General features: G+C 42.0%; 1 protein-coding gene across 1 annotated transcript; it reads right to left on the reverse strand.

Moving 5' to 3' along the window:
* On the reverse strand, nt 1-27966 carry aff4 (AF4/FMR2 family, member 4). The gene is made up of 21 exons (XM_068715709.1): nt 27678-27966; nt 13413-13545; nt 9757-10563; nt 9392-9430; nt 9147-9233; nt 8755-8782; nt 8294-8357; nt 8005-8100; nt 7448-7592; nt 6504-7251; nt 6233-6384; nt 5367-5452; nt 4760-5000; nt 4297-4394; nt 3865-3928; nt 2846-2982; nt 2220-2291; nt 1923-2016; nt 1713-1756; nt 1239-1456; nt 1-436 (listed from the first exon to the last, which is right to left on the reverse strand). The coding sequence occupies exons 2-21, from the start codon at nt 13539-13541 to the stop codon at nt 309-311; spliced, it is 3477 nt and encodes a 1158-aa protein (XP_068571810.1). The 5' UTR covers nt 13542-13545; nt 27678-27966; the 3' UTR covers nt 1-308.

Here is a 27966-nt window from a genome sequence, read left to right on the forward strand (position 1 = left end):
GTGTTTGTGTGTGTGTGTGTGTGTGTGTGTGTGTGTGTGTGTGTGTGTGTGTGTGTGTGTGTGTGTGTGTGTGTGGAGGAGCAGAGGTGGACTGTGTGTGTGTGTGTGTGTGTGTGTGTGTGTGTGTGTGTGTGTGCGTACAGTACATCATTGTATGTGTGTCTGTCTGTGAGCGCATGCGTGATCGTCTTTGAGCACATGTTCCTTAACTCAAGAAGCTGAGGTGTGTGTGTGTGTGTGTGTGTGTGTGTGTGTGTGTGTGTGTGTGTGTGTGTGTGTGTAAGCAGCGAGCAGGGAACGAGTTCTTGCTAGGGAATAAGCTTTGCGTCCAGACGCAGCCAGTGGAGGCCCTGCCGCGTGTAACGCACCAGTTCTGTCATGCTGCTGGTGTTGAAGATCAGAGGACCCATCACCTTGTCCAACTCTAAGAAGAAGTCTGGGGAAACAAAAGACAGCGAGGGGGGTGCAGAGTCAGTTCAAAAGGCCTGCGACTCAAGGCATCTTCAAGATGCAACATCATTTATATTTTCATTATTCAGATTTTCTCTTCTCTATTTCTTAGTAATAAATTAAATGTTCGGTCTACAAAATGTCAGAAAATAGTGAAAAACTATTTCCAAGAGCCTAAGATGATGTCTTAAAAATGATTGTTATAACCGACCAACAGTCAAAACCCAAAGATATTCAGATTTCACAAATCTAATATTTGAGAAGCTGAAACCAGCATGTTTGATAAATGTTCAACTAATCTTTCAGCACTATTAAATTGTTAGTATTCATTAGGAGTTCTAGCTAATCATCTTGGTAATCAAAAAGCTAATTTTTCAGGGCATCTTTAACTTTATTTGATAGCAGACAGTAGAGAGGTAACAGCGGAATGAAAGGGAAAGACACAACTGTGGTCTCTTAAATGGTCGGGATGTATATTTAATTTTGAAACTAAAAGTACTGGAATAGTAGGAAACTTCCAGAATATTAGCGTTACTATAAAAAAGTGGTGAAACAGTGCAACATGTGGGATCCAGCTGCAACACTGAAGTCATAAAAGCAAAGCACCATGCTTTACTATTACAGGATTTGGAACGAGACTCTGGTGGGTGTAACACCGATAAGTATACATTTCAGTATTGCGATCGGTCAGGAATTCCCCTTTTTCTGGTCCCCCTGACTTGATACGACAATCCCCCTAATGTTATATGTTGTCCCAAAACCTGATCTGTTTTAAAAAGGTGGCTCACCTTTCTGCTCCTTGGATAGCTGCTCCGCCTGGTCCCAGACCTCGGTGGCGTACAGGAAGTTGGAGGTGACCTGGACGTAGCTGGCAGCCATCTGGTGGATACGCTGAGGTATGGTCACAGATGAGCTGGCACTGCTGCTGCTACTGACGGACGAGTAGCCCCCGGCCGTGCCCGGCGACAGTTTGGGAGACACGGGAGAGGGCATACCTGCTGCCTTGCTGAATTAGGAAACAGAGAAGAGCACGGTTGAGGAAAAAAAAAAGAGCTGGTTCTGGTTTAGAAACAGATTTGATGTAATTGCAGCCCAGTACGACTTAAGAGCGTCAAAGTGTTCTTTTCTGTGGAATTCTAAAACTTTTTACCATTGGGGAAATGTCTAACTTATTTTCTCTCAACATTCAACACGTGCAGGAAACAGATGTCTCCTTTACAATCACGTTTCCTCTCCAAACAGCAAAGAAGGCCGTGACTTACTTTCCCATTCCAGGAGAGGGAGCCTGGGTGTTACTCAGAGAATTCTGTCAAACAAAATGAAGGAAAGAACATTATGTACAAAGCAGGTTACACATTCACGTAAAAATAAATAAATAAACGACATACAAGGAATGCATATTGAGTTTCGTTTTGGTTTTGAAGGTTTGCCCAGCCAAACTTGATTTCAGCTTCCAGGAAACAAAAAAGTACCTTTAAGTGTTCGGTGAGGGTTTTGGAGTATTTTAGTGCGCTGTCTTTCCTCAGCTTAAATAACCGCAGGTAGAGGAGAGACTGGCATCGGAGGCTGTAAAGAGAAAAAGGTTCATTTTAGATCCAAAACATGCAAAGAAGACAGCAATGACCAGAGGGAGGGGCGGGCTGCTTAAACACACAACCCTCCCTACAATCAAACAGCTGGGGCTTTGAGGACTTTTAGCTGAAGGCTAAGGACAGGATGACGCCTCTTTAACATGAAACACATCAGCTGTTGTCAGACAGCGTACTTACCAAAGCACAGCTAGCCTCTTGTCTGCTGAAGTAGCATCTGGGGCCAGGTAGCTTTTTAACTTCATAGTGTATCTGAACGTACAGACGGAACAAATGTTTAGTTCCTTGGAGAACAAACTGCTTAGGTCATTACAAAAACATTCATTTCAATAAAAGTGACATGTAACAGACTGACTCTGTTTAGAAGAGTACTCTGACCTTCTATAACATGAACTGACAATAGAAGTTAAAAAAAAAAAAAAATATGTATCCAGCACAACCAGGGGTATCTTTTTAATTCAAAACATTCATCTTTCTTGTCAAAACCTGGTGGCTACATTACCCACAATCCAACTCGACCAGTTGGATTGTCTCATTTGGATATTGCGTGTGAGGCTAAAGTTGCCTCGCACCACGAGCCACAAGCAGAGATGAGGAGCCGGCTACAGAGGTCCGGTAAGCTCACGTCTGTTTAACTCTACACCACCAGGTTTGTTTTCATATTCAAACTTGTAGTCTTTAGCCACAACTCATGTAACATTCCTTTAAGGCAGCGGTGCCACACAACACCTGCAAACAGACTCCGATGTGTACAAACGGTGGCGTTCCCCTTTAAATAGTGACAATGAAAGCACGTTTGTCCTTACTTGATGAGCTCTACTGTTTCAGCATACATGGGGAAGGGAGACTTTGCTTCTTGAGCGCTCTTCTCCAGAGCATTGCCACATTCAATGAAAGACACCACAGCGTCCAGGTAGTAAACGGCCTTCTCAAAGCGGTCCAACTGTAAAAAGAGGGAACGGGGAAGACAGCGACAATGAAATCACTGATGGCGGAGCGTCCCGAGTTAGAGAGCGTGTACTGGTTTAATATTGCATTTCTTTCTGAACCTGTCACGGCACACATAAATGCTGCTCACATGACTTCAATTTGACATGGTTGTAAAAATCACATGGTTTGGTGTGAATACAATAAACTCCTTTAATAACAGTAACAACTCAATTATGTATGCATTGGCCTTTAAATGGAATGTAAAACATCATAGATGTGGACTAATGAACTGTAGTATGGGTTAAAGAATTGTATAACATGGAAATTATAGATAAAATTAAAGCCTATCCATAGTGTAAAACATTATTTTTAGGAGAAGAAAAATATTATTGCTTAGTTCTCATCAATATGTTTTGTGTTCATTTGTATCATGTTTGTTTGCCTAACTTAATGTCGGAGTGATTTTCTCTTCAGACGGAGTATTTAAATTACAAAAAACTGTAAAATGCAAAATAAAGTAAAATTTTCAAGATTTTTGAGTGGAAATAGCATGCAGCCAAGTCAGGTATCTCAGGTACGTCACTGATACCAGCCCGCCGCTTAAATACAGTCACCTTTGTTTTGTTTTTTAAACATACTGCTCAATAACTGTGAGAGCACAGAGAAAGAAGGACTATTAAGACTTTGTGTCTGAGGTAAATCTCCCAGTAAATACAATAAATTTGAGCAATAAAAAGGAAAATGTAACTGCGTTGCTATAACAAGCATTAATCTCCATGTTGTTTTATACTAAAGGTCGAGACCTCGTCCTCTTCTCTCACTGCTTTGCATGCAGCAGCTGACACTGCAGCATCTCCATTACACATGTAAATAGGCAGTAAGCTCACGCTCTCACCAGTGCATCTGCATTGTGCTTCAGTTTCTTGGCCTCTTGTAAGTAGTGATCTGCCGAATGGACCCTGAAACAACATTATTAACAGGTCAAACTCATTTAATTACTTCTCTGAAACAGCATAAATTTACACTAAGCACAGATATACATAAACAGTTATTATTCCATTAAATCAAACCATGAAACAACAGACAAAACTAAAGAGGCAAGACTATCTTATTTCTTTACCTCTGTGTGAAAAAGGACAAAGCCTCCCAACAGAGAGCCTTTTAAAATGGAAATTTACATCATCTCCTCTGCATGCAGGCACATCTATGCATGACCTCCCGAAACCTCCTGCAGCTTTATGCATCAAAGGCAATACTAGATCCCCACAGCAGTTCTCTCTGCACACCCTGCTGAGGGGTTATCCGCAGTGGAAAGAGCTCCTCTTACCTGTCCTCAAACACCAGCTTGGATCTCTGAGACTTGGAGCCGTCCGTGGAGAGCGGAGGCACAGCCAGCTGGTTATCGCAGCCCTTTGAGGATTTCTCCTGCGGAGACAGCGAGCGAGAGGGAATAAAGTTTCAGAAAAAAAGATTAAAAAAAAGGGGGGCCTGGTGTTTGAAGTGAAGAATAAAACGGAGAAAAGGGTGAGCTTGAGGGTGTCTGGAGAAAATGTTTTGCGCTCTATGGATATTGGGCATATACAATATATAAAACCTATATCGTGGCTATGTTTTCGACCATTACCCTTTCCCGACATGCTTGCGTGCTTCATTATTTAAGTTCCTCGGGTGGGAAACATTGCACAGTCGGCAAACTTGATGAAAGACCGCACTTGCACTCTGCACAGAATCCACAATGCCAGGTATTCACGCGACAGCAAATGGTGGGGGGTACGGTTACTCGCGCTCACCTTGCCGTCGCGTGTGCTGCGTCCCTTGTCCTCTCCTTTTCTGTGCCTGGAGGTGGAGTTGCCCTTGGTGCTGTGGCTTCCCTCTTTCCCACTTCCTGTCCCGCTGGACAAAGAGGTGGAGGACTGGCTGACTGTCCTCTTTCGACTCGGATGCTCCGCCTTAGGCGTCCGCTGTAGACCCAACATGGAAGGAGAGGGGGCTGGCTCCTCTTTCTCTTTCTTCTCCATAGACCTCTTAGACCTGGTGGGACATGAATGGTCATTGTAACACGTGTATCATGGTATTTAAAAACGAACCAGCCGTGTGTTGCAGTACCGTACTCCACATCACAAAATACTAACACTCAAAAAAATTAAATATTAACATTCAAGATAAACATTAAAATCATAGCCGAGCGGTCATTATCATGAAGGTTAATAGGTGCGGCTTAAAGAGGCTGTAAAGTAATAAACAAGTCATTTCATTGAGTTTTTCTAACTAGAGTTCACAGGTGTTTTTTGTGAATTGTAAGAATAGAAAAGAAAGCTTCATGTTGCCTGTAAAGAAATGAAGTACTACTGTCACACCGAGTGCAGAGTGTTTCAGTGTGAACGGAGGAATACTCACTCTTTACTGCTGTTTTTATGATGAGATAGGGACTTCTCCTCTAGCTTGCAGCGCTTGCTCTCTGGCTTTGTGCCATCTTCATCGTTCTAAAAAGACACAAAGGTCGCAGGAAATTAGAAGACACATTAAAGGATTAACTGGTGTGTGTGTGTGTGTGTGTGTGTGTGTGTGTGTGTGTGTGTGTACACACATGCCTCTGTAGGATTTGATGACAAAGAAATTTGCAATTTCGCACTTGAACTCATATGAAGTGCAGTACAACCTTCTGCCAATGCTTAATGGTTCCACATAAACACATCACTTAGATTGTAAGTCTTTCTTTGGTAGTTTCACAGCTATGATGAAATACTTCCCTGACAAAAGTAATAATGAAAAAAAGATCCAAATAGAAATCAGTTTCATTTGAATCTATATGCTGTTTGGTGAAAGGAAAATCTTCCATTTAACTATTCTTTTAGACTGTTTTCAGACCTGCGGTTTGTTTGATTTGTTCCGATTCAGGGACTAATTTGATACAATTGTTGCATTTACTCCTCAATTCGCTTGTGTTCACAAGAAGACAGCATTCAAGAGTGGTCCAAAAGTAGTAAACCATGCCAAGCAAGTTGTTCTCTCATTGGTCAGAAACGTAACCTGGAAAGATTTGCCTCTAAATGCTTCCTCGCAACATGTTAACATGATTAAATGATCTTAATAATGCAATCTCCGCCCCGCTTCTTTTTGCTTTGCATGTTTAGAACCAACTGGTCCAGGCGAGCTAGGCGTGAATACACCACCTGTACTCTTTTCAAAGCGAGAAGTACATTTTAAGATCAATGAAAACAGCAGAGAGTACAGACAGGAATTGGCTCTATCCAGCCTCATACCTTGTGTTTCCTCTTGGCCTTACTAGAGCTCTTCTCAGAGCTCTGTTTGCTGAAGTCTTTGCTGTCCCTGTCTAGAGAGTCGTCCCTCTCCACTTTTATCTCTGCAGGCTCCTTGTAGGGCCGCCCTGGGATCCTCGACAGCAAGCTGAGATCTATAGGAAATGGTGAAGGAAAAGGAAGGGAAGGGTGCGCTTTAATTCGGTCCAAAGAAAAGAAAAGCTTCAGGGAGTGTGCACTCCAGCTAGATGAGTGTAAAACAAGAGAGACGAACCTATCTTCACTAGTAAAACCTGGTGCTGGGGCTGCCTTGTAGGGTAGCGCTCCTCGGGGTCACTGAGGGGAGACAACAGCTCTTTTTCTTCCATTGGAGAAAACACACACACGGGGGTCCTGATGCTCTCGGTGTACTTTGGCGTCTGCGACGACGACGGGATGCTGTCGTTCCCCTCAGAGTCCGACGACGAAGAGTCCGTGTCGACAAACTCGCGGGACTTCTGGGAAGTCTTGGTGGGCGCCTTGGCCTTGCGCTTGTCTGCAGTAGTGACAGCAGCCGCAGTGGGCCTCGGGGAGGATTTAGGTTCCTTTTTGATGCTTGGTTTGCGGGAACCCTTAGTAGCAGCTTTAGGTCGATGCGGAGGTATCTCTGGAGCTGGCTCACTCTCCACCCTCAGGCCTCCCTTGGGTTCCTCCACCACTGGGGGCTTTTCAGACTTTTTGGGCTGTTTTTTACCCACGCTCCTTCGCGGATTTGTGCCACCCTCGCTCTGGGCGGGGGATTTTTGCCGACCACGGCCACCCTCCGCGCCCTTTTGCGCCGCCCGTAAGTCCCTGCTCGGGGTCGGTGCCGCCGAGTCTTTTGAACCCCCTCCCTGGCTACTATAGCCGCGTCCTGAGCCATTATCCCTGCCCTCTTTCTTGCACTTCGTCGGAACATTGTCCGCTGGAGAGGCCGGAGAGAACTGCTTGGCCTTCTTGAACCAGTTGTCCAGCTGCCACTTGTTGGCCATGGGCTGTTCAGGCTGAGGGGGAGCAGGAGAACACACAGACGCAAGACGTTGTGTTAGAGAGGGAAAATTATTGTATATATGATGCCTTGTAACTATTACAACCTAAATGAAGGGTGGACAGAGAGAGGAACAGTTCCATTGAAAATGACGCTTGAGTACCAAATCATCACTAAGTGAGCTTTGTACAAAGTCACTGGTCAGTCATTACCTCAGGAGAGGCGGGCCGCGGGTGCTCATTGGCTTCACTGTCCGTCGTGCTGCTTTCACTCTCGCTGTCGGAGCCCGAGCTGCTCTCTGAGCCGCTGTGGCTGCTCGAATCGTCCCTGGATTGCTCCGCTCCTTCACTGTTATTGCTGTCGTCACAGAATTATGGCATTATATTGTGTGCAGTACACATTCAGTCATGTTGTACACACCGAAGGATGCGTACAAACAACCGAATCACGTGGTGTGTTTAAAATCACACATTTCTTTGCTCCATGTGAATATTTGAAGTGTTCAACATGCTGATAATCTCTGGAAAACACCTTTATAGCTGAGGATTGGCCTTAACCACTACATATGGATTAGATATTTACTTAGCGCTTCCATAGTTGATCTGCACATTTTTTCAGCTGTATTTTTCCAGAATTTTGAATTTGCCTCACAGCGCAGTTATTGTGACTGCTAACACCCACTGTTGATTTTGTGAAAGGTGTGGACTTGATGTGTGCTAAAGGTTGATGCTATCCCCCCCCGCAAACGTACGTGTGTGTTGTGGTTTACCTTGCTGAAGTGTTCCTTGAGGCGTTCTTGGCAGAGTCCTGTTCTCCATCACTGTCCTCACTGCTGCTGAGCTTCAGGTCATCTTCTAGTAGTACACTGAGGAATGAAACGGAATTAAATCTTTGTATTTCATTACAGCAGTGGTGACGGTGGCTCCGTCTACACGTCTTACTGAGGTCATTTATGCATGTCTTGTTTCTTACCTCATCATAACTATTTGTTTTTAGTAAGCTATAAACATGGGCTTACGATGAGAAAGGAGGACGGGAGGAAAGGATGGAGCACTTACGTGGGCTGGTCATCGCAAGCTTTGGACTGGTGGCTGCTGGAGCTCTTGGACGAACTACCTCGCTCTAAAAAACAAGCAAAACTCATGAGCAACAAATATATATATATATATATATATATATATATATATATATATATATATATATATATATATATATATATATATACATACATACATACATACATACATACATACATACATACATACATACATACATACATACATACATACATACATACATACACACACACACACACACACACACACACACACACACACACACACACACACACACACACACACACACACACACACACACACACACACACACACACACACACACACACACACACACACACACACACACACACACACACACACACACACACACACACACACACATACATACATACATATTTATTTTATATTGGGTTTGAATCAGAAATGAGTGTGATACTCACTGTGCCCACTTGGGAAAGGGTGAGAGTCCTGAGGTGAAAAAAAGAAGACATTCTGAATTATTTGTCTGTTCCAACAATCAGTGAATAAATGAAAACGAATCAATTTTAAAAAGAGAACTCCTTGAGCTTATGTTTATTAGCCCATAGCAAGTTCAAACAGCCTTCATTTAGTTTCTGTGTTAGTCTCCTTATCGATTATTAATCGATCAAATAATCAATTAGCAATCGCTAGTCCCATCACTTTATAGTTCTAATCAGACGGCCACAAAAAGGTTTCTCTGCTTTGGCTACATTTGCTTTGTAAGGTCTGTTGGCACCAAGCAAGACGCATAACAACACATGACACATCATTTGAGTCAAACAGTAAACACAGGCACTGGTGCAATGCTGACCTTGGTGGGGAATGGAAACTTGGAGGGCTCTGTTTTGCAGGGAGTGTGGATAGCCGTCAGCGGAGGGGGCCACGACTGAGTCATTTCCTGAAAGAAAGAAAGAATAAACACACACAGGGAAAAATGTGAATTAGTTGTACGGTGCGAGTAATGTGAAGTGCTCTTTCACTGACTCGAGCAAAAGGGGTTCTCCCTCTGAATACTTGTGAACTGTTGGCCTGACAGAGGATTATTTCAACAATTACCTTCAGAATCTCATCGACACAGTTGGCGTCACCAGATCCCTAAAGACAGAAACAGCATGTTTAACACGTTTTCACACTCAACACGAAGGTCAGTGCTGCGGGTGGGAGGAGGCTTCCATTCTGAGTAGCATGATTCATTCCAAAGGCATTTTATTATACCTACGAGTTCAATCAGACCAAGTGTAACATGCTGCGAGGTAATCTCTTCCAGTTATTACGTCATTACAAATACAAGCTCCAAACATGAACCCTGCGCTGCCATTCTACGTCAGTAGATTTCATATACAATGTCTGCTACTTTAGCTTTATACGGTAAGTGTGTACATTAACATATAGTTTATGGAAAGCCTGAAGACCAGCCTCACCTCTACAGGCTGCGAGGGGATCTTGAGTTTGGAAAGTGAGGCCTTGCTGTTGGACTTCATCTCTCCCATGGTGCTGCTGTGCGACTGTCCGCTGTAGCTTTCCGCTTGCGAGCTCTTGGGTTCTGCTGTTTCCTGGCCGTCCATAGGCCGCACATACGCTGTGGGCTTCTGCAGCATGGAGCCGGGCTTGGACATGAGAGAGGGGGGAAAGGCCTGACTCGAGTGCTGTCCGGTGGGGAAGGCGGTGTGAACCCGTGAGGGAGAGTCCCAGTTGGCCTCTCGGTCTCGCGGGGACTTGGAGCGGTAGCGCTCCTTGCTGTGGTGCTGCTCGCCGGACAAGGAGCCCCGCAAGTGGCTGTTGCTGCCGGAGGAACTCAGCGAGCCCTTGGCCGGACTCGACGTGTGCGACTTGGAGTGCTCCGACCCCCCGCTGTGTTTACTCGACTTCTTCTCCCGCGCCTCCCCTCCGTGTCTTTGGCTACCGCTGCTGCTGCCGCCGCTACTGCCGCTGCTCCTCTGGCTACCGTGGCCGCCCTGGAGTCCCGAGCGCTTCTGGGACTGGGACGAAGAACCGCCTGCCGCGGGGCCAACGGGGGTCCACTTGCTGCTCTGGCTGCTGCCACCGCTACCGACACCGCGCTGGTCCCCGCCGAACAAAGGTGGGCCCGATTTCTCCTCGGAGGAAGACGAGCTGTTAGATGGTTTACCGCCAATCTTAGGAAGTGTGTCACCAATCGGCTCTTTCATCTCGTCGTAATTGCCCAGCATGCTCTGAATACGGCTTGACAGTTTATCTTCCTTGCTGGACTGAAGAGAGAAGCAGAGAAAGGGGGGATGGAGAGGTGGGGAAGGGGGAACGGTGTGACGATGAAGAAAAAAAAATAAAACAGAGAAGAAGAGGAGACAGAAAAATGCATTGAGAGGAAAATAAGTGAGAGAGAAACGAACGGAGGGAAAGCAGAGAGGAGAGAAGAGGGGCAGAGAAAACAGTCATTATGGGCACAAGTTCAACACTTGGGTTAATTACTTTCCATCAGAATGAAGAGAAAATGCATTTCTCCAACAAAGAAAAACTTTAAATCACTAAAATATGAAAAAATGAGCATAATTCAAATGACAAAAAGAAAGAAACTAATAATATCCTGAACCATGGGTCATCACTTTTCTCTAAAAAAAATCTAAAACATTGAGAAAATAATCAACTGAACATTAGAGATCCACCAATCGTTGAGTTAGCTCATTCAAAATGGGTCCACACCCATCTGTTCACACAGATAAGTCCGCCCACAGAAGTTAATCAATCACACTGAAGCCACAGGTTACAGCCGACCTGCCGGGCAATCAGCCCGTGACGGTCTGTGCAAAATATCCAGTTTCACACGGAGCGTTAGACCTCTATTTTGTTTGACAGAGTCGCACACGGGGTGAGGAAACACAAGCCGTTATCTGTAGCAGGAAATGTTAACGAGCGTGGTCACAACATGCACACCGCCGCTGCCTCCTGCTAGCACAGCTCGGCTCACACGTGTGGAGCGCGGCCCATTCTTCTTATGGGATGTTTCGTTTTACTTTGTGGTTCCAACAGAAATGGTGTGTTTTATTAGGATTGTATTAGAAACAGAAATACTGCTGCTTTTTTTTGTAAATACAAGTACTTCACAAGGGTAATACTCTGGCTCATCACACATACTGGCACATATGGTGGCCGATAATGCTAAAAACAATGAATCGTAAAAAGAAATTAGAAACACCTGAGTCATTACACAGTTGGTTCATTGTTCTGAAAATACAGACTTAACAGAACAACTACATCTTGTACAGCCTTTGTCGTCTGCAGAAACGCTCTCACAAACCTTTTTAGGAACTTTACCTCCATGTTGACCTTTTCGCCTGCAAAAACGACAAACTACAGCATCAGTGTTTTATCTGTTACCCGTTTATTTTGCCTAATCTTTGTGGTTAAAATGCCCTAAAAAAAGGCAAACATGGATGTGATTATTGGATTTTTTTGTTTAGTAAGTCTTTTCTTTTAGATTCTGGGCACAAGAAAAAAAGGCCAACTTAAATCAAATTCAAGAATGACAATATGCATTTATATGCAGTGTTTATGTACTGTATATATACCAATAATGGTATGATAATTTAGTGCTCATCATTCTGTGCAGCAGAGTTAAAAGTGTGTGAGTTCAGCACCATTAAAACGTTACTGCTTTGCTGGTCTACATCTGGGAGGCCCCAGCTGCAGCTGCGTGCACACATGGCCTTTAATGCTGAACACAGTAAACTTCCACTTAGTGGAGCATGACAGAGAGGGGGGGGGGGGCAAACTGAAGCTTACATAAGACATAAGCAGGAGACAAGAAATACAAAGTGTAGAAAAGCCAGTGACTTAAACAGGTTGGCTTTTTCCGCATTGTTTTGTACTATTGTTTCTGAAGACAGAAAAACAAAAGCGTGCCCAATAACACTTTTTTTTTTGCTGCCAACTGCCTTTTCTCCTCCCGTGCAAAAAGGTCAAGGACTATCTACCTTTCACTTTGTTGTGGTCCAAAACACACGGGTCGGCACTCATCGCTCACCTCTGGTCGCCTTTCTATTCCCAACCTGTCAGGACACATTCCATCTCTGCCGCTCTGACGACTAACTCTGAGCTAAAGGAGTGGCGCCACTCACCTCGGCTCAAATCTGGTTAGTGGCAAAGATTAGACCAGTTCCTCCAATCCTCTTTACAAATTATACTGGCCGAGTAGGAGCAGGGAGCTGGCTGCCCTACATCTATATCTGTGAGCACAGACATGGGAGGAAAGGGGTGTGGCTGTGTGTGTGAGGAGGGGGGGGGGGGGGGGGGTGCTGGCGTGATCTTATGTTTACCTTCTTCAGCTGCACTACAAAACCGCTAACCAAAGACAGGTGTGGACAATTCAACCGACTCTTTCGTATCTTGTGCAGAGTTAGTCAATAGCTGATTATCTGACAGCTAACCATTATTTAATTTAAGCCAAAAGCTTGGAAAAGCGTACCGTTTTTAAATAGCTATGATCAACGTAACCACATACTACGTTGCACACAGACCAGCCAATTACAGCTGGAAATTTGTGCGAAATCGTCTCGATTGAAAGACAACAGAATGTGTTCAGATATGAAGCGCTGCAAGACGGCAGGATCCTTAAGGTCATTGTGAAAAAGAACAAAACAAAGAACTGACACAAAATGTGTTCAAGTCTTCATCAAACAGGAGAGACAAACTAGAGGTTTTTTTTCCCCAGACTCAAGCAATGTAGAAAGTCAAACAAATGTTACATTAAGCACACACACACACACACACACACACACACACACACACACACACACACACACACACACACACACACACACACACACACACACACACACACACACACACACACACACACACACACACACACACACACACACACACCAAAAGAAAGAGGGTTTCCACCTTTGCCACAGAAGCCTACTAAGCCAGCAAAAATATCAAAAAAGGTGTAGGTATGACGGTTCAAATAATATGTGATGAAGCGTGAATGTTCCTCTAAGTTTTGTGAAGTTGTCGCTTCCTGTCACTGTTACAAAACTCCTCTGAACTGACTAATGAATATCATGTGAAAGCTGAAGGGAGAGGCAAACAAACTTACCACTTTGTAGGGTTCAGGGAAGAGAGGTGAATTTGCTGGAAAGGCCTCTCCTCCTCCTCCCTGCTGGATTTCTTGATTTCTCCTTTCTCTTTCTTTCATTCGGAGCACATTCCGGTCCTCACGGTTCATGTTGCTAATAACGCAAACAGAACAACAACAACAAGTCAACATAAGCACACGCCGAGGAGGGGGACTGTAAACAGACTCCTTATCTTGTGGGGTTTTTACAAGTGGCGGCTATAAAACGACGCAGCATCGTGAAAGTGAGTCGTTTGTGACAGAAAGAAACACCTGGCGGGTCTGTGAGAATTTCCCTAAAAGTTACTCCTAAACAGTGAGGTAACTAAACAACATGAGCTCTTCAGTTCTCTCTCCTGCTATGAGTTCTTGGTTTCGGAAATGAATACCAACTAGTTCAAGTTTCCAACTGTTCACCACAAATCATACAGTTAGAATGGGCCTACACTGCCCTCTACTTTGAGTCACTTTATTGGTAGACCACAAATAGGACGTTCATCATCAGTGTTACCCCACAAACATCATGAACAGAGAGATGACCTGAGGAGAAAGTAGTCTCTAATAGGCTTAGGCTGGTCTAGACAATATGCACAAGTCTACTTCTGCTCGTACAGATGGTTGATTTAAATGTGTCCCCCACCTGAAAACTACTAACGGCCATGTTCAACATCTTCATACATCGAGAAGTTAAGAAGTACAATTTGAATGGTTGTTCCCTCAGAAAATAAAGTACTCAAAATGTAGAAGTGCATGTGTTTTGGAGTAGATTGAAAAAGCGTCATTCACTTGACATGAAAAGAATATGCAAATCTTTTCAGGAGTAGTATATCAGCCTGTAATTAGGATTCAATAACCTGCTGCTATTAAACTTCATCTAGAAGCCATCGACTCCGTAACTGCTCAACACACATCGCTGCCCTCACTGTAATGTGTGTAGTGCAGACATAACATTGCAACTTCATGAATGTGTGGATTAACACCAGAGAGACAAAACGACACCAAAAAGCATTAACATGGAATAAAGCTGTGTACACTACCAGAGGATAAAACACAAGGCTGCTAATGTCTTTTTAAACAAGTTGTAAAACTTCTGCTGGCCATTTGGACGGAACAAGTACGTGTTTTTTAAAAAAGGAGCCACCACCACAAAGAAGACTTGTGTCTGTAACAGAAAGCAAATGCGGAGCTTTTTAAAACCTGAAAGGAGCAAATGATCAGCCAGGCGTGTCGCTTCTCGGTTTAAGCCGACCACTTTGGGCTCTTCCAATGACAACAATGGTTTTAACGCGGTTGACAAGAGTGTGATTATACAGACTCTACCCTGCCTCCTCCTAAACTATAAACACAGGGGTGTTTACCATGAGCATGGATGAAAAGACTTTAAAAAACACTCCACACGGGGAAAATCAATCAAAACGTGAGAAGGCAGTCAAACGAGGCTTCAGTTTCCTGGAAGAACTCACACTGCTCTCACATGAAAACTGATCTGAACAAGCAATCACACAGAATTAGAGAGAGCTGCAGGGACGACGCTTTTTTTTTTAGGCCAACCCCCGGAACTCAACACATCACACTGGTTCCCCTCGACAAAAAGCCAATGGGATTATAAATTACGACAGAAAATAAGCTCTTTGGCAAACACAAGCTAATGATATTTAAATGTTTTTGACGCCTTTTTTTTAGACGCGTAAAAGCGTAAAAATTTAAAAAGTGGGATATTTACAGACATATTTATATTGTAGAACAAATCAATAAAATCTCTTACGCTTTTGTTAACTACAGTCCTTATTTCAGGCATCTAACCCAAGAACCCATTAAAAAAAAAAAAAAACACTGACTTTGAGGCGAGGGAACCCAGAAGTGCAAACATGCTGAATTCTTCTCCGGGTTTTAGAAGTCATTCCTGCAGAAATCTATCTTAGACTTAAGTTATGCCAACACTTGCTCCACTTGTACAACTTCTGACTGGTTATCTGTCAGCTTATCAGTCACTCTAAATTGTAATTTCCCAACCAACACCTTTTACAAAGCCTCTGCCTGTTTTACATTATCAGAAACACCCAATGCTGAGTCATCACTCCTCATAGGAAACTTGATTTGCAGAGCAGAGCTAGGTAGGCTACACTAACCCAGAGCTCAGGAGGCGACCCAAGGCCACTGTGAACCATTTGAGACACAACATTCACACCGGTGTTATCAGCAGACGTGTCAAGAGAAGGAAAACATTGTGGATCCCACTGTTTCGTCTGTAAACTCCCAGCACGGCTGAGAAGCAGGTTCAGACTACACATCGTCTACAACTAAACAAGTTGAAGTTAAATTGCACAATATCCAATTTACTACAACAGGTCTCCTTGAGTGTAGATTCACTCCTGCCACATCCTAGTGTATTCTGCTTGATGTTGGTTATTTGGCCTCCCCCAGTTGACAAGTACCAACATATGTAATATAACTGTCTTTCATGCTATAAATGTAGTCTGTGGTTTGAGGAAAAGACCAGTTTCATGCTCTCGAAATAACCGTTTCTACATCTCCACTGATTACAAATGATCAAAGACGTTTGATCCGTAGTCACACGTTGCCAAGTTTTCCACGTTCTTTTTTGCCATTCGGGCACTTTGTGTATTTAAACAAACAACATAGAAAATGGATGATATGTTAAATGGTCCCGAGTCCTTTTGAAACAGTGCTACGGTCCATTCTGCCCGACTAATTGACCCAAACTGTTGTGTTTTATTAGCAGAACGGGGGGGTTGCACCCCGTCGTACTGTAGCACGGCACTTAAAAAAGCATCAGACTGGAGGCTCAATTGTCTGCTGTTGGTTTCAACAACCCTCGAGCATTAATGTTCGTATTCATTTATATGTATTCATAGCAGCCAGCAGTCTGTTTGACTTTTGTGCCTTTGCAACATCAGAATAACTTAATTGCAAAAAAAGAATGTGGAAAAACTTGGCAACATGATGCGACAGTGCGACTAGGGATCAAGCATCTAAACAGAACCTGTTTTGAAGTTGGCCTTCGACCAGCCTAGAAACTGAAACTATGCAATGTGGAGACGTAAAACCAAAATAGTTCAACGAACATTCTTCTATTAATTAGGAGTAAAGCCACAAAATAGAGTTCTTGTTAGGAAGAAATCGTGTGACCTTAAGGATGAATCAATATGAATACTTCGATAAAAATACAACTTTTCTGAATAAAAAAAGGAAGTGGAAGAACTTTGTATGAAGAGCTCGTCAAGAAACAGTTTCCATTTCATCTTATTGATTCCTGAAAAGGTTTGATCCAACCACACTTCTGTTTGCATCGCAGGTTTTCCACGTGTTAAAACACATGTGTACTGTTTAAATTTAGCATCTACTTTCTTATAGATTAATTACACAGTTTAACGTTAACCATCACAGTGTGAAATAAAGGTTTACTGGCGATCGTTATCCGCTAACATTCGGTAAAACGTGCGATCAGGACTTCAGCATTTATGCTTTTCTAGTCGCCGTGAAAATGAGAATTGGGTGAGGGTATTATATAACGTTATCATGACCTGTTCAAATGTACTCATGTCAAATGTAGTGTTGGTGGGAAACTGGAATTGTGTGTTTTTATGAAGAAAAGAAAACACTATAAACTACTATAACAAAGTAAAATGATAACATTTAGAACTTTTGATGGTTTACCTCAGCGTGGTTGAAATGATTTTTGGGACGGTGGCAAAAAAATGAAATAGTCTGAAGCCTTATAGACCAGCTCATCCAATAACGAGATCTGTATCTACCAATATGGAGCATCAATGATCAGCTATTAGTATCGGTGGCAAAAAAACTTGATCAGGGATCTCTAAAAGTTATACTTCCTCACTTTTTTTTTTCCCTTTTGTGCTGATCCAATCTGAGACCTGATCCGCGAGCCAAACCGTGAGTTTTATGATGCGTTGCACCGCTAGTCAACAAACTCAGCTGCCATCTAACCTGTGGCCTTCTGGGATATGAATCAGTTTGACAAACACCCAGGACAAGCTATTAAAGATATATCTTACTTGTTTCAATAGCAAACCATAAGAGGCACAAATCATAAATGAGCCTCGGGTTGAATTCTTTGGCCCGAGCCCTACAGAGTTGGTCAGTTGCCAACATAGTAAGGGAGGCAATGTAGATTGAGGACAGTGCTCGCCTAAGCAAATCACTCCTTACACAACATGAGTTTAAATGACATGTATTAATATCAAAAGAGTAACCATGTGTGCTTATTGTAATCATTCAACAGTGTGCCAGACTGAAAAGGTCAAAGTCTGAGTTAAAAGGCAGTTCACTTTGTACCGAAATTATCAGCTCATCTGTTTCTTTCTAACTCACAACATAACAGCCAGGACCCATCAACAAAAAAGAAAAAAAAAGGGAAGAAGTGATGGTCATCTGAGCACCATGAACACAGGACTGGGATTCTGTGAGACAGCCATTATAGTAACAACTAAAAACAGTTTAGTAGGACTTGTACAACGAGGTGAAAATTAAGTTATGTGCTTTATTCTTTTCACCCACCAAGAGAAATAAGTAAAGCAGCCAACTAGCCGTGCATTTCTTACCCTGACTGAGAGGCCATGGCCCCGACCACTGAAACATTGGAAGGAGGGAGGGAGGAGGATTCAAAGGATCTCCCAAGGATTCAGAAGTGTTCTCGTTATGACTTGTCAGCCTAGATTTCTACGCCTAACCTCCTCCAGTGAAGACAACCTGGCCCTGACTCTTCCTGAATGCATCTGTGGGCATCCAGCTGGAAGAGTGTAAACTACAGTTTCTTTACTCTACTCGAAGGTACAATGTATTTCCTTTGGAGCGGTGACAAATCTGACTTAGAAGAGGGGAGGTGACTGCTCGTTCTCGGTAGATACCACGTCGGCAAACGGCAGGGGTAGTCCCACGCTAGGTGAAGCCTAAAGGGGAGCTGCAGCTTTTGTTTTTGTCTGTGTAGTGTTTTGAGGTGAAGGCATGTGTGGAGAACAAGAGAGGTGAAAAGAGGCTGGGGGGGGGGGGGGGGGGGTAAGTGTGTCAATGTTTAGAGTGAACGCGAGACAGTCTCCTGTCCACAAGAGAGTGAGACCGTCCCGGTGGTTCCTTCTTGTCATCTTTTAATCACAGTAAATTGAGCATATGAGTTATGTAAAGCATGCAAAGCATAGTGATGATGAGGCATTTGTAAAGACTGCTGAAACATAGTAATACATCTCTATGTCTAAAGAAATGGGTGTGACTAATTAAACCTTTTAGTACACCATCAAAGAAGAGACTGTGAGAATAGAGAGGGGGCAGAAGTCTAACAGCAGTTAAATATATGATTAAACTCAAGATTAAGAGCACTAAAACAAAAAGGAGATAAAATAGAATAAAAGGATTAACACGAAATAAAAAAAAATTGATTGGTCTAAGACAGACTTACAGCTATAACTATTTACAAATCAGGAAGACATTTTTCAGGGAGAAAGACTTCATTAAAGGGAGCAGCGAGAGGGGAACTAAACCTCACCTCTCCCCGAGAATGGAACGATCCACCTCGTCCCATAAAAGGACATGTTATTTTACACCACAGGGCCTCTCCTCCGTGTGATGTCACTGCCCTCAGTAAAGGCCCAGCCAATGAGAGCCTGTCTTTCCGTCAACAACCTCCCTCCCTCCCTCCCTCCCCCACTACGCCTGAGCACAGGGCAAAGCACCCTTGCAGCCTCTTAAAGAGACAGTGCGCAGTTTCCGGCACGCAGGTTGTAACAAACGGGAGACATTTTCAATCAGTGATACAAGATGACGACATGCTGACAAATGTGTTATCACATGTCGCAGGGATTTTTTTTAAATTAAAACTAGTACACAAACTGGCAACATCATGCCACATCACTTCTGGAGCCTCTGCAGGTTTCACTGTTATGTTTAGGGTTGTTGTTAAGATTTGATCACTTCTAAAGCCTCGGTTTTACTTCTAAAGGGATGCAAACAGACTGCGGCGGACATCATGGATGTGTAGAAGTTGTTTGTTTTTTTACTGTCCGCTTGGGAGGACTTGTTCCACACATGTGCTGTAGATCGCTGAAAACGTCTTGCGTAGTCGCGCAGACTTATTCACACAGCCACAACAAATTGCCGATACGTGGACTTCCACACAGAGCCTATACATACACCCACTAATGAACACGGACCCGAGCCTATGCTCACGGTACAACTTTGGCCTAAGGCACACTTCGGTCTGACTGCTTGGTATATTATAGAGTTGGTACACAGATCCAGATGCCTTGGCAGGGACACTTCAGCTCGGTCCAAAAGTTCAGATTTCTAGTTAAACATTTTTAAACTTTGCCTGAAACTAAAACATTGCTATAATATTTACTTAATATTATATGTTTGTGGTTTTTAAAATGTACCGAAAAATTGTAAAAAGGATAATTCACTCCTTATGTGAAATATCTATTGCAGGTTGATCAGTCCTGGAACAAGGGTTCCCTCCTCTGCTCCCCCTTGTTCTCCTGTTGAAGTGTTTTCCTTCCAGGTGGTGTCTATTGTACAATTTTTGTAAAGACGTCCGGGAAAATGATGTAATGTCGGGGTATTCAAATGACTGGAGTAAACATGACCACATTTTTAGTATAAAAAAAACAAACAACAACTGGCCCAAGCCTCCACCACCTTTTAACCTCTTCTGAAAACTGTTTGTTTAGCCTTTATCAGAGCTATTCAATATTCAATCAGGTACAGTTAGAGAGAATCTCCTCATACAGAAGGTCATGAACACATCACAATAAAGTCTAACAACTTGTGCGATGATTTAGTACCAATATATATATATTCCAATAACAAATAAATGTTTTTTCTCTCACTGCAAGTAAAATAAGACTAAATTACAAAACAGAAAGCTCATGACTTAAAATAAAGTACTTCATTTTAGAAAAATTGTGTTTAACTGAATTGTCCTGCAGCTTTAAATTCAGTTCATTCAGGGTGAAGCCACAATATTATATTTTTCTCCTCTTCTAATAAGAGAGATGTGTGTTCAGGGACTGTATCTGTGGTTATTGAAACCACTTGTTTCAGCTCTATTCTCCTCTCTCTGTTTAAACATCATTGTTAGGAACCTGATCATATTGGGCTCTTAGTATGTTATTTGTTCTGTGCCTTCATTTCGGATGTGAGTGGGTTTGTTTGCTCAAAAGATTTGGGCTTTGTCTCGTAGTGGCGCTTCACATTGCTGCTTTTAATAAATCGCCACGGCCTCTGAACATATGAGACATGCTGGTTTTAAACTGAACATATGAGACACTCTGGTTTTAAACTGAACATATGAGACATGCTGGTTTTAAACTGAACATATGAGACATGCTGGTTTTAAACTGAACATATGAGACACTCTGGTTTTAAACTGAACATATGAGACACTCTGGTTTTAAACTGAACATATGAGACACTCTGGTTTTAAACTGAACATATGAGACACTCTGGTTTTAAACTGAACATATGAGACACTCTGGTTTTAAACTGAACATATGAGACACTCTGGTTTTAAACTGAACATATGAGACACTCTGGTTTTAAACTGAACATATGAGACACTCTGGTTTTAAACTGAACATATGAGACACTCTGGTTTTAAACTGAACATATGAGACACTCTGGTTTTAAACTGAACATATGAGACACTCTGGTTTTAAACTGAACATATGAGACACTCTGGTTTTAAACTGAACATATGAGACATACTGGTTTTAAACTGAACATATGAGACATACTGGTTTTAAACTGAACATATGAGACACTCTGGTTTTAAACTGAACATATGAGACACACTGGTTTTAAACTGAACATATGAGACATACTGGTTTTAAACTGAACATATGAGACACTCTGGTTTTAAACTGAACATATGAGACACTCTGGTTTTAAACTGAACATATGAGACACTCTGGTTTTAAACTGAACATATGAGACACTCTGGTTTTAAACTGAACATATGAGACACTCTGGTTTTAAACTGAACATATGAGACACTCTGGTTTTAAACTGAACATATGAGACACTCTGGTTTTAAACTGAACATATGAGACACTCTGGTTTTAAACTGAACATATGAGACACTCTGGTTTTAAACTGAACATATGAGACACTCTGGTTTTAAACTGAACATATGAGACACTCTGGTTTTAAACTGGCTGTGGGAAGAATGAACATTCTGTCAATCTGTCCATTCTTGGTTAAGCCGTCCACATTCCTCTTTTTGGAGAACAACATGTGAAATAACTTCTGACTCACGTACATCTCCTGTTGGGTCTCTCTACCCGTCTGTCCCGTGTGTGTAAAAACTCACTGGAGTTGCGATGCTCATCTGAATACACGCATTTGATTGGCTGAGAAGCATCACTTTGAGATGATTTACAACGCAATGTAATGTAATTGGTCGGTGTGTTTCCTGGACCGCTGAACGAGTGAAGTAAAGGCTGTAAACCGTGGCCCCCTGGCCTATATGTTGTATTCATGTTATTTCTTCTCATCATAAAGTTTTCCTCTTAATATATTCTAGTTTTGTCTTCCTTCTACTTGCTTTGAATTATGAACTGTTTAGCTAATTAAGGGATTGCGCTGCAATAATGTACAAAAACAAGGATTATTTAAGTTCCCCGAGACATCCGTTTGTTTCAAAAGAATCCACTTTGGGGAACACGCATAATTACTTTTTTTTGGATAATCTCATAATCTTTTTGATGTGCTATTTAATTATGGTGTCACTTAAGGGATTATGCAAAAATGAGAGAGAGAGAAAAACGATCCTGAAAAACAAAGTCCGGACATAAAATGATGAAATTCAAATTTTGGAAACTCCCTTTGACTCAGTTTACGATCCCTTTATTGCAACATTTTAAAATGCGTAGCTCGTCTGTAGACAATGATGTCGACGGAAACCTTACGATTACACAGGACTCCATGTCATTATGGTCAGGGCTTATGTTTGGGAAATACTGAAGTGTTTTTTGAATCAATTAAAGTAAATCCAATCAAAAACACATTTTTTAATTTCTAATCTTTCTCAACCCCCCCCCCCCATTAAAACTGTTTCCTACATTCATTCAAATGGTGTTTCCAAAGAGTATTCCATAATGCATCAACAACAGGTTGTCAGTAGTGTGTACTGTGGTGGTCCTGTGGTGCTTTTCAAGCAAACCTGCTGACAGCGAGCATTCCAGAGGGAGTGTTCCCGTTCAAATGCAGCAAACCCGCCTCATATAAGCAGCTGTTTGGGGACCCGGGACATCAAGACCACAAGCTGGTCTTGACGGGGTCTCGATGAGAAATGCCCCCAAAAAAACGTAATATCTGAAAATGCAGCGACTTTAAAATCAGTCTTATGAAATCAAATTACTTTCCTTAGGAAACACCAGCGGCTATATAAAGACATTTTCACACAACAGGGGGAATTAATTAGCCTTATTTTCCGTCTTCCTCTTATGTTAAAGTATTTAGCCGATGATGTTTGAGGAAGACAATGTCGACATTAGGATTAAGTCTCAGTATTCAGATTTCTTTAGTTCCTGCTTCAGTAGAAAACCCTTCAATATTTCCATTTGTCTTCAGATTAGCTTTAATTAACATATCAAAACAAGACTCAGTGTTGATTGGCGTGTTCTCTAAACAATTGCTTGTATCCTTTTCATTCAGGCAGGTTTGAAGCATTTGAAACCGACTTGCTTGCCTCTTCTCAGCAGGCGTGCGTTATCTGAATCAGAGGGAGCTGGTAGCATTTACCAATAAGAGCCCGGTGCTGGGGCTGCTCTGCATTAAAAAAAAGTATTAATAATGGATGAATTTAGGAGCATTTTTATATTTAACATCCAGCAAAGCTCTTAACTGAGGACTATTATTAACAATGAGCACACTCTGATGATAAGATCCAAATGTGCGTTTTAAAAAAAAAGTGCACAATATGCCTCGAGGCCGGTGACGTCTCCTCCATGCCGAGATCATAAAATCAAACTGAGAAGAAGAAAAGTATTTACTAGCTTTCGTGCAATGGGATGTTACACTGGTTTTTTTTTCCATCACTGAATAGTTCTCGTCTTGCCTCGTGACCCATCAAAACACAGCGTGATAATCCGTGGTCGAGTAAATGGCATTTGTAGCTAAACTGTAGAAAGTTCATATGGATTTTTAAATGACAAATAAAGTCAGACAAGCTCAGTAAGAAACTGCTGCCACTTGCAGTTTTGACACAAGATAGCACAATGCTCATTCTGCCACATTGTTTGTGAAACGTGACACACACACACACACACACACACACACACACACAAGCCTCCATTATCTCGGGAACATTTCTAAAAAGAACCTGCGTCACTCAAGCTCTTCAATGTTCACACCAAGATAGTCAAAAGAGGCCTTTACGTTTTCACATGACCCTCATCACCCAAACCTGAACTACGGTAAGAACATTTTTTTTTTTACAATTTACGAACCACTCCCTTGGCTTTGAATCAATGTTGATTCAACATACCGTGATGCAACCACAGTTTCAACTCGGCATGTTCCAGCATGTCCGGTACACTTCTGATTAAATGAGGCTTCATAATCTTGGATTGATCCATCATTCTAAAATGTCCTCATGTCCTGTTCAAATTCTTAGGAATCATCCAGATTTGATGAGTACAAGTAGCCAAGCCTTACAAGCAGAATTATTAATAAAACGGAGTGATTAGGGATGTCAGCGGTTACTTAAATGAGATTAAATTGCTTACGCATCTACAATAGCTCTAATAAAGCCTTTAACAACAATATTATAACCATGGTTTGAATTTTGTAAGGCAACTTATTTGATTATACTGCAAAAAAGTAGTATAAATAAACCACATTAATAAAGCTTTCGTATGCATGTGTTGTGTATATACTTTGAATTCACTTACTCATAAATGTGATGCAATGCCAAGAGAGCCCTTGGCAGGTGAAACCCCTCTTGCCTTGGTCAAACAGATCCACCCTAAACCTTTGTATCAGGTCTTCTTTTAGCCTGAAGCATTCAGGCTAAAAGATTAACAGTCTATTACTCGCCCCGAACCCGAATAAATCGTTGTTCAGAAAGCTTAAAGTACCGACCTGAAACATAACTATATAAAAACCGAAGGCATCATGCAAACAGCACATGCAGTGGATCCTGCTCATCACATGGGAAAACAGAGTCAGAGGGATGTGTAGTGTTCCATATATCAGTCACAATCTTATTCCTCAGGGAGCAGTCCGGGCTAAATTTGACACTGGGATATCTGCCTGCCTACAAATAGAAACATGCTAACACAGAGCTTACTACTCCGAACCTCAAAATAAACCTCCCCACTCACCAGAACGTGTGTTTTGATACGAGCTGTGGCCAAATGGGAACGTGAAAGAAGAGACTAGTTGATTAAATTGCATGATTCATAAAAGGTTCTCAACTCTTAAGAAGCTTAACTTAGCAATACTGGTTCCTATTGAAAAATTGCTTATTACAAACGATTTACCTTTGTATTAAATAAATCACTACTTGCTATACGTCTTATTTTACCCATACATATTACAATAGACATTTTAACTTCCCTTGACTAGAGGCATTACTGTTACACCAGTCTAAGACTGATGCTGTGATGCTCAGACCGATATTATAGTGCAGTATCTAACAGAACAGATGCTTGCCAGGTCTGTGAGATGAAACGTCCTTAATGAGCTTCACCTCCACTGGACTATATAGCGAGCCACACGAGAGCTTAACTCACATCCAAGAGAACAAAAAGCTGAAGAACAGATGCATGAGGTCAGGACACAGTGAGTAGCACATTTTTCTGCTGTGTGAGCAACAGTACTGAGGGATAAAAATAAATAAATAAAGAGCTGCTGATGTCTGATTAGATTTGGGCTTATTAAAACTAGCAGACTCTGGAAAAGCCTTCAAACATCCTACTTTTCACAAGCTTCTCTTTAAAAAGGAGATACGATTTTGTTATAAACTCACACGCTGAAGACACAATTAGCTCTTACTTTTGGTTGACGAGAAGAATAGCATCCGTACAATAAACGAACGGGATGACTGCTATGATTCCCTTTTTGACTTCACATATTAAATACATTTCAATAATCAAAGAGAGCTGGAGGTGATAAGAACAGGATAAAGGAGTATTGTAAAGCATGCAGTTCATTCAGACAAGGAATACTCAGTTTTGAGAGGGCGAGCTCGACAACCTTGTACAATTACTTATTGTTGTCGAACAGTCTGGAGCGAGGTATTGCTCATTTTCCAAAAACACCAGCCTGGAAAACCACACTGGACCACAATGTACAATGGACGTGTCAAAGCCAAAGAAACATGCACCCACTCCTCTGTCTGGAATGGACAAACAAGTCACCATAACATCTCAGCTAGAACATGCGCATGAAGTGCCCTCGCTTGGCTACAGAGGAAACAGTTATACTGAAGCCACAGAGCAAAAACCTAAACAGGAAGTGAAGAGGATTTCACAGTGGAGGACAAGATGACAGAAAAGAAACCGCTATCCACCAAAATAAACAGACATTTACTGGTTTACAGGACTGTTTGGTTAATATTCCCATAATGCAACAGTGCCGATGTTGGGAGTAACCTAATTTTAAGGCCGATAAATCCCTAAAACGTCCGCTTAAGATTTCCCTAGGCACCTCTGTGCTTACCCTAAATAAAAACAACAACACTCAGCCATCTTACAGTCGAATACTTCCAACTCATCGCAACATTTTCATTTAAAAAAAAAAAAAAAGGGCCGTGAGCTATATATGTGAGTTTTTACTCTGGTGTAACACGATTTATCTGAACCGTCTCCTTTATTATTCAATATCATGGTCAATATTGTCAAACGATAATGCTGATTTTGAGTCTTATCAATACCAGTTTCAATTAAAGTTTGATACATTGCTATCATATTACACGCTTCCTATGAGTTAAGCACAAGCATTATGCTTTAAACTGCTAAACACAGGAGCACATTGTCAGATAGCTGCCAAAATAAAACATTCTTACACTTCCAAGCAACATATACTTCATAAACATCTGCACCCATAACTCCAACAGCCTAAACCTCAATCTACCACCACCTGACTACAGATGTTTTGCCATAAATGAGTTCATGACCCAAGGCCTCCCCCCCACCACGATGTGTCAACCAAGATAAACAAGTCGATTGCTTATGTCCTCGTCTCCTTTTTGCAGAGAACACCCCGGCTAACTACAGACATGTAGCCGTGATACTGCTAATTGTTACTTACTTTCTGAACTGTGGACTTTATGATGCATTTTCTGGCCCTTCCCCCAACTGAGGCACGTAAAATGGCTTCCTAGAAAAAGCATATCAGCTGTTCTTTTGCTAGACCAAAAAAAGCTTGACACATCAGCTATTATGTTGCCTTTCCTAATTCAATGGGTGATTTTTGAGTGATTGCGATTTTTGACTAAAAACACAGCTAGGACTGCCACCAATGTGCTTTAATAAATGCAGGATCAATGTGCGGAGGCCACAGGACACAACAAACCAAAAGTTTTCGCTAGTCACTGTGAGAAAACCCGACGATTGTTGTGGGCCTAGGATTAGTTAGACTGTCCCGTTCAGGGGGCACAGAAAACTGCAAGCAAGTAAAAATAATTGTTGCTCGAATTTGAATTGTTACGCTTTAAGAGTTCATCTGCAGTTTAAGAACATAACAGTTACTAAAGCACGATGAACAAACTGCGAGCAGCTTCTGTTTTATTACATTTAACAAATACCAATAATCAAGTATTTATAAACTAGATATAACCATATTAAACTATGGTATGTCAACGATGGCTTAACAGTAAAAAAAAAAAACAAACACCAGACGTCACATGAACAGTATCACTACGATCTCTTTCTCACTTTTTCGAGGACGCGGAAGCCACCGCACGAATTACAAAATAACATTTATCGATATCATCATTTTAAGGGTCAATTGTTGCCATTATCAGAACTCAAAAGTAGCCTCAACGTCTGTCCGTTTAGCAGGAAGCTAACACGCAACCTACAAGACTACCTGCATAGTTCCTTTAGCATAATGTTAGCGTTTTTTGAGGCTAGGCTAGCGGCTAGCATAGCTATGAAACCATTGAAATTTCCTGCAGAAATTTAAATTAACATCCTCCCAAAATGTCAGATAACCATTGAGTATAGTTAATAACCAAATAACGTATTCTGTGATGTTCGCCATCCTTACCTCTTGTCTTCTTTTTAGGCCCAAACCATTGTAGCTATTGGAAAGCTCTTTTTCTCTTTGTCTTTTTCCACTTCCACTTACACGCAAAATGGACTCAAGCAAAACGCTATAACAGCTAAAACACTAACACCGAATGGATGGTGTCCATCTTTTCCCTAAAACGCAACTGCGCATCGAGTAGCAAACTGAATAAATTCATTTTGTCTGTCGTTCGTGTTGTTATTCCTGAACATAAGTGAGTGATAGGTAAGGCTGCTAAGTTAAGTAGCACAGCAGGTACCACAGACAG

This window comes from Cebidichthys violaceus, unplaced genomic scaffold, assembly GCF_023349555.1.
Source record: "Cebidichthys violaceus isolate CVI_PGR_0920_01 unplaced genomic scaffold, fCebVio1.0.p SCAF_20, whole genome shotgun sequence".
Taxonomy (NCBI): Eukaryota; Metazoa; Chordata; class Actinopteri; order Perciformes; family Stichaeidae; genus Cebidichthys; species Cebidichthys violaceus.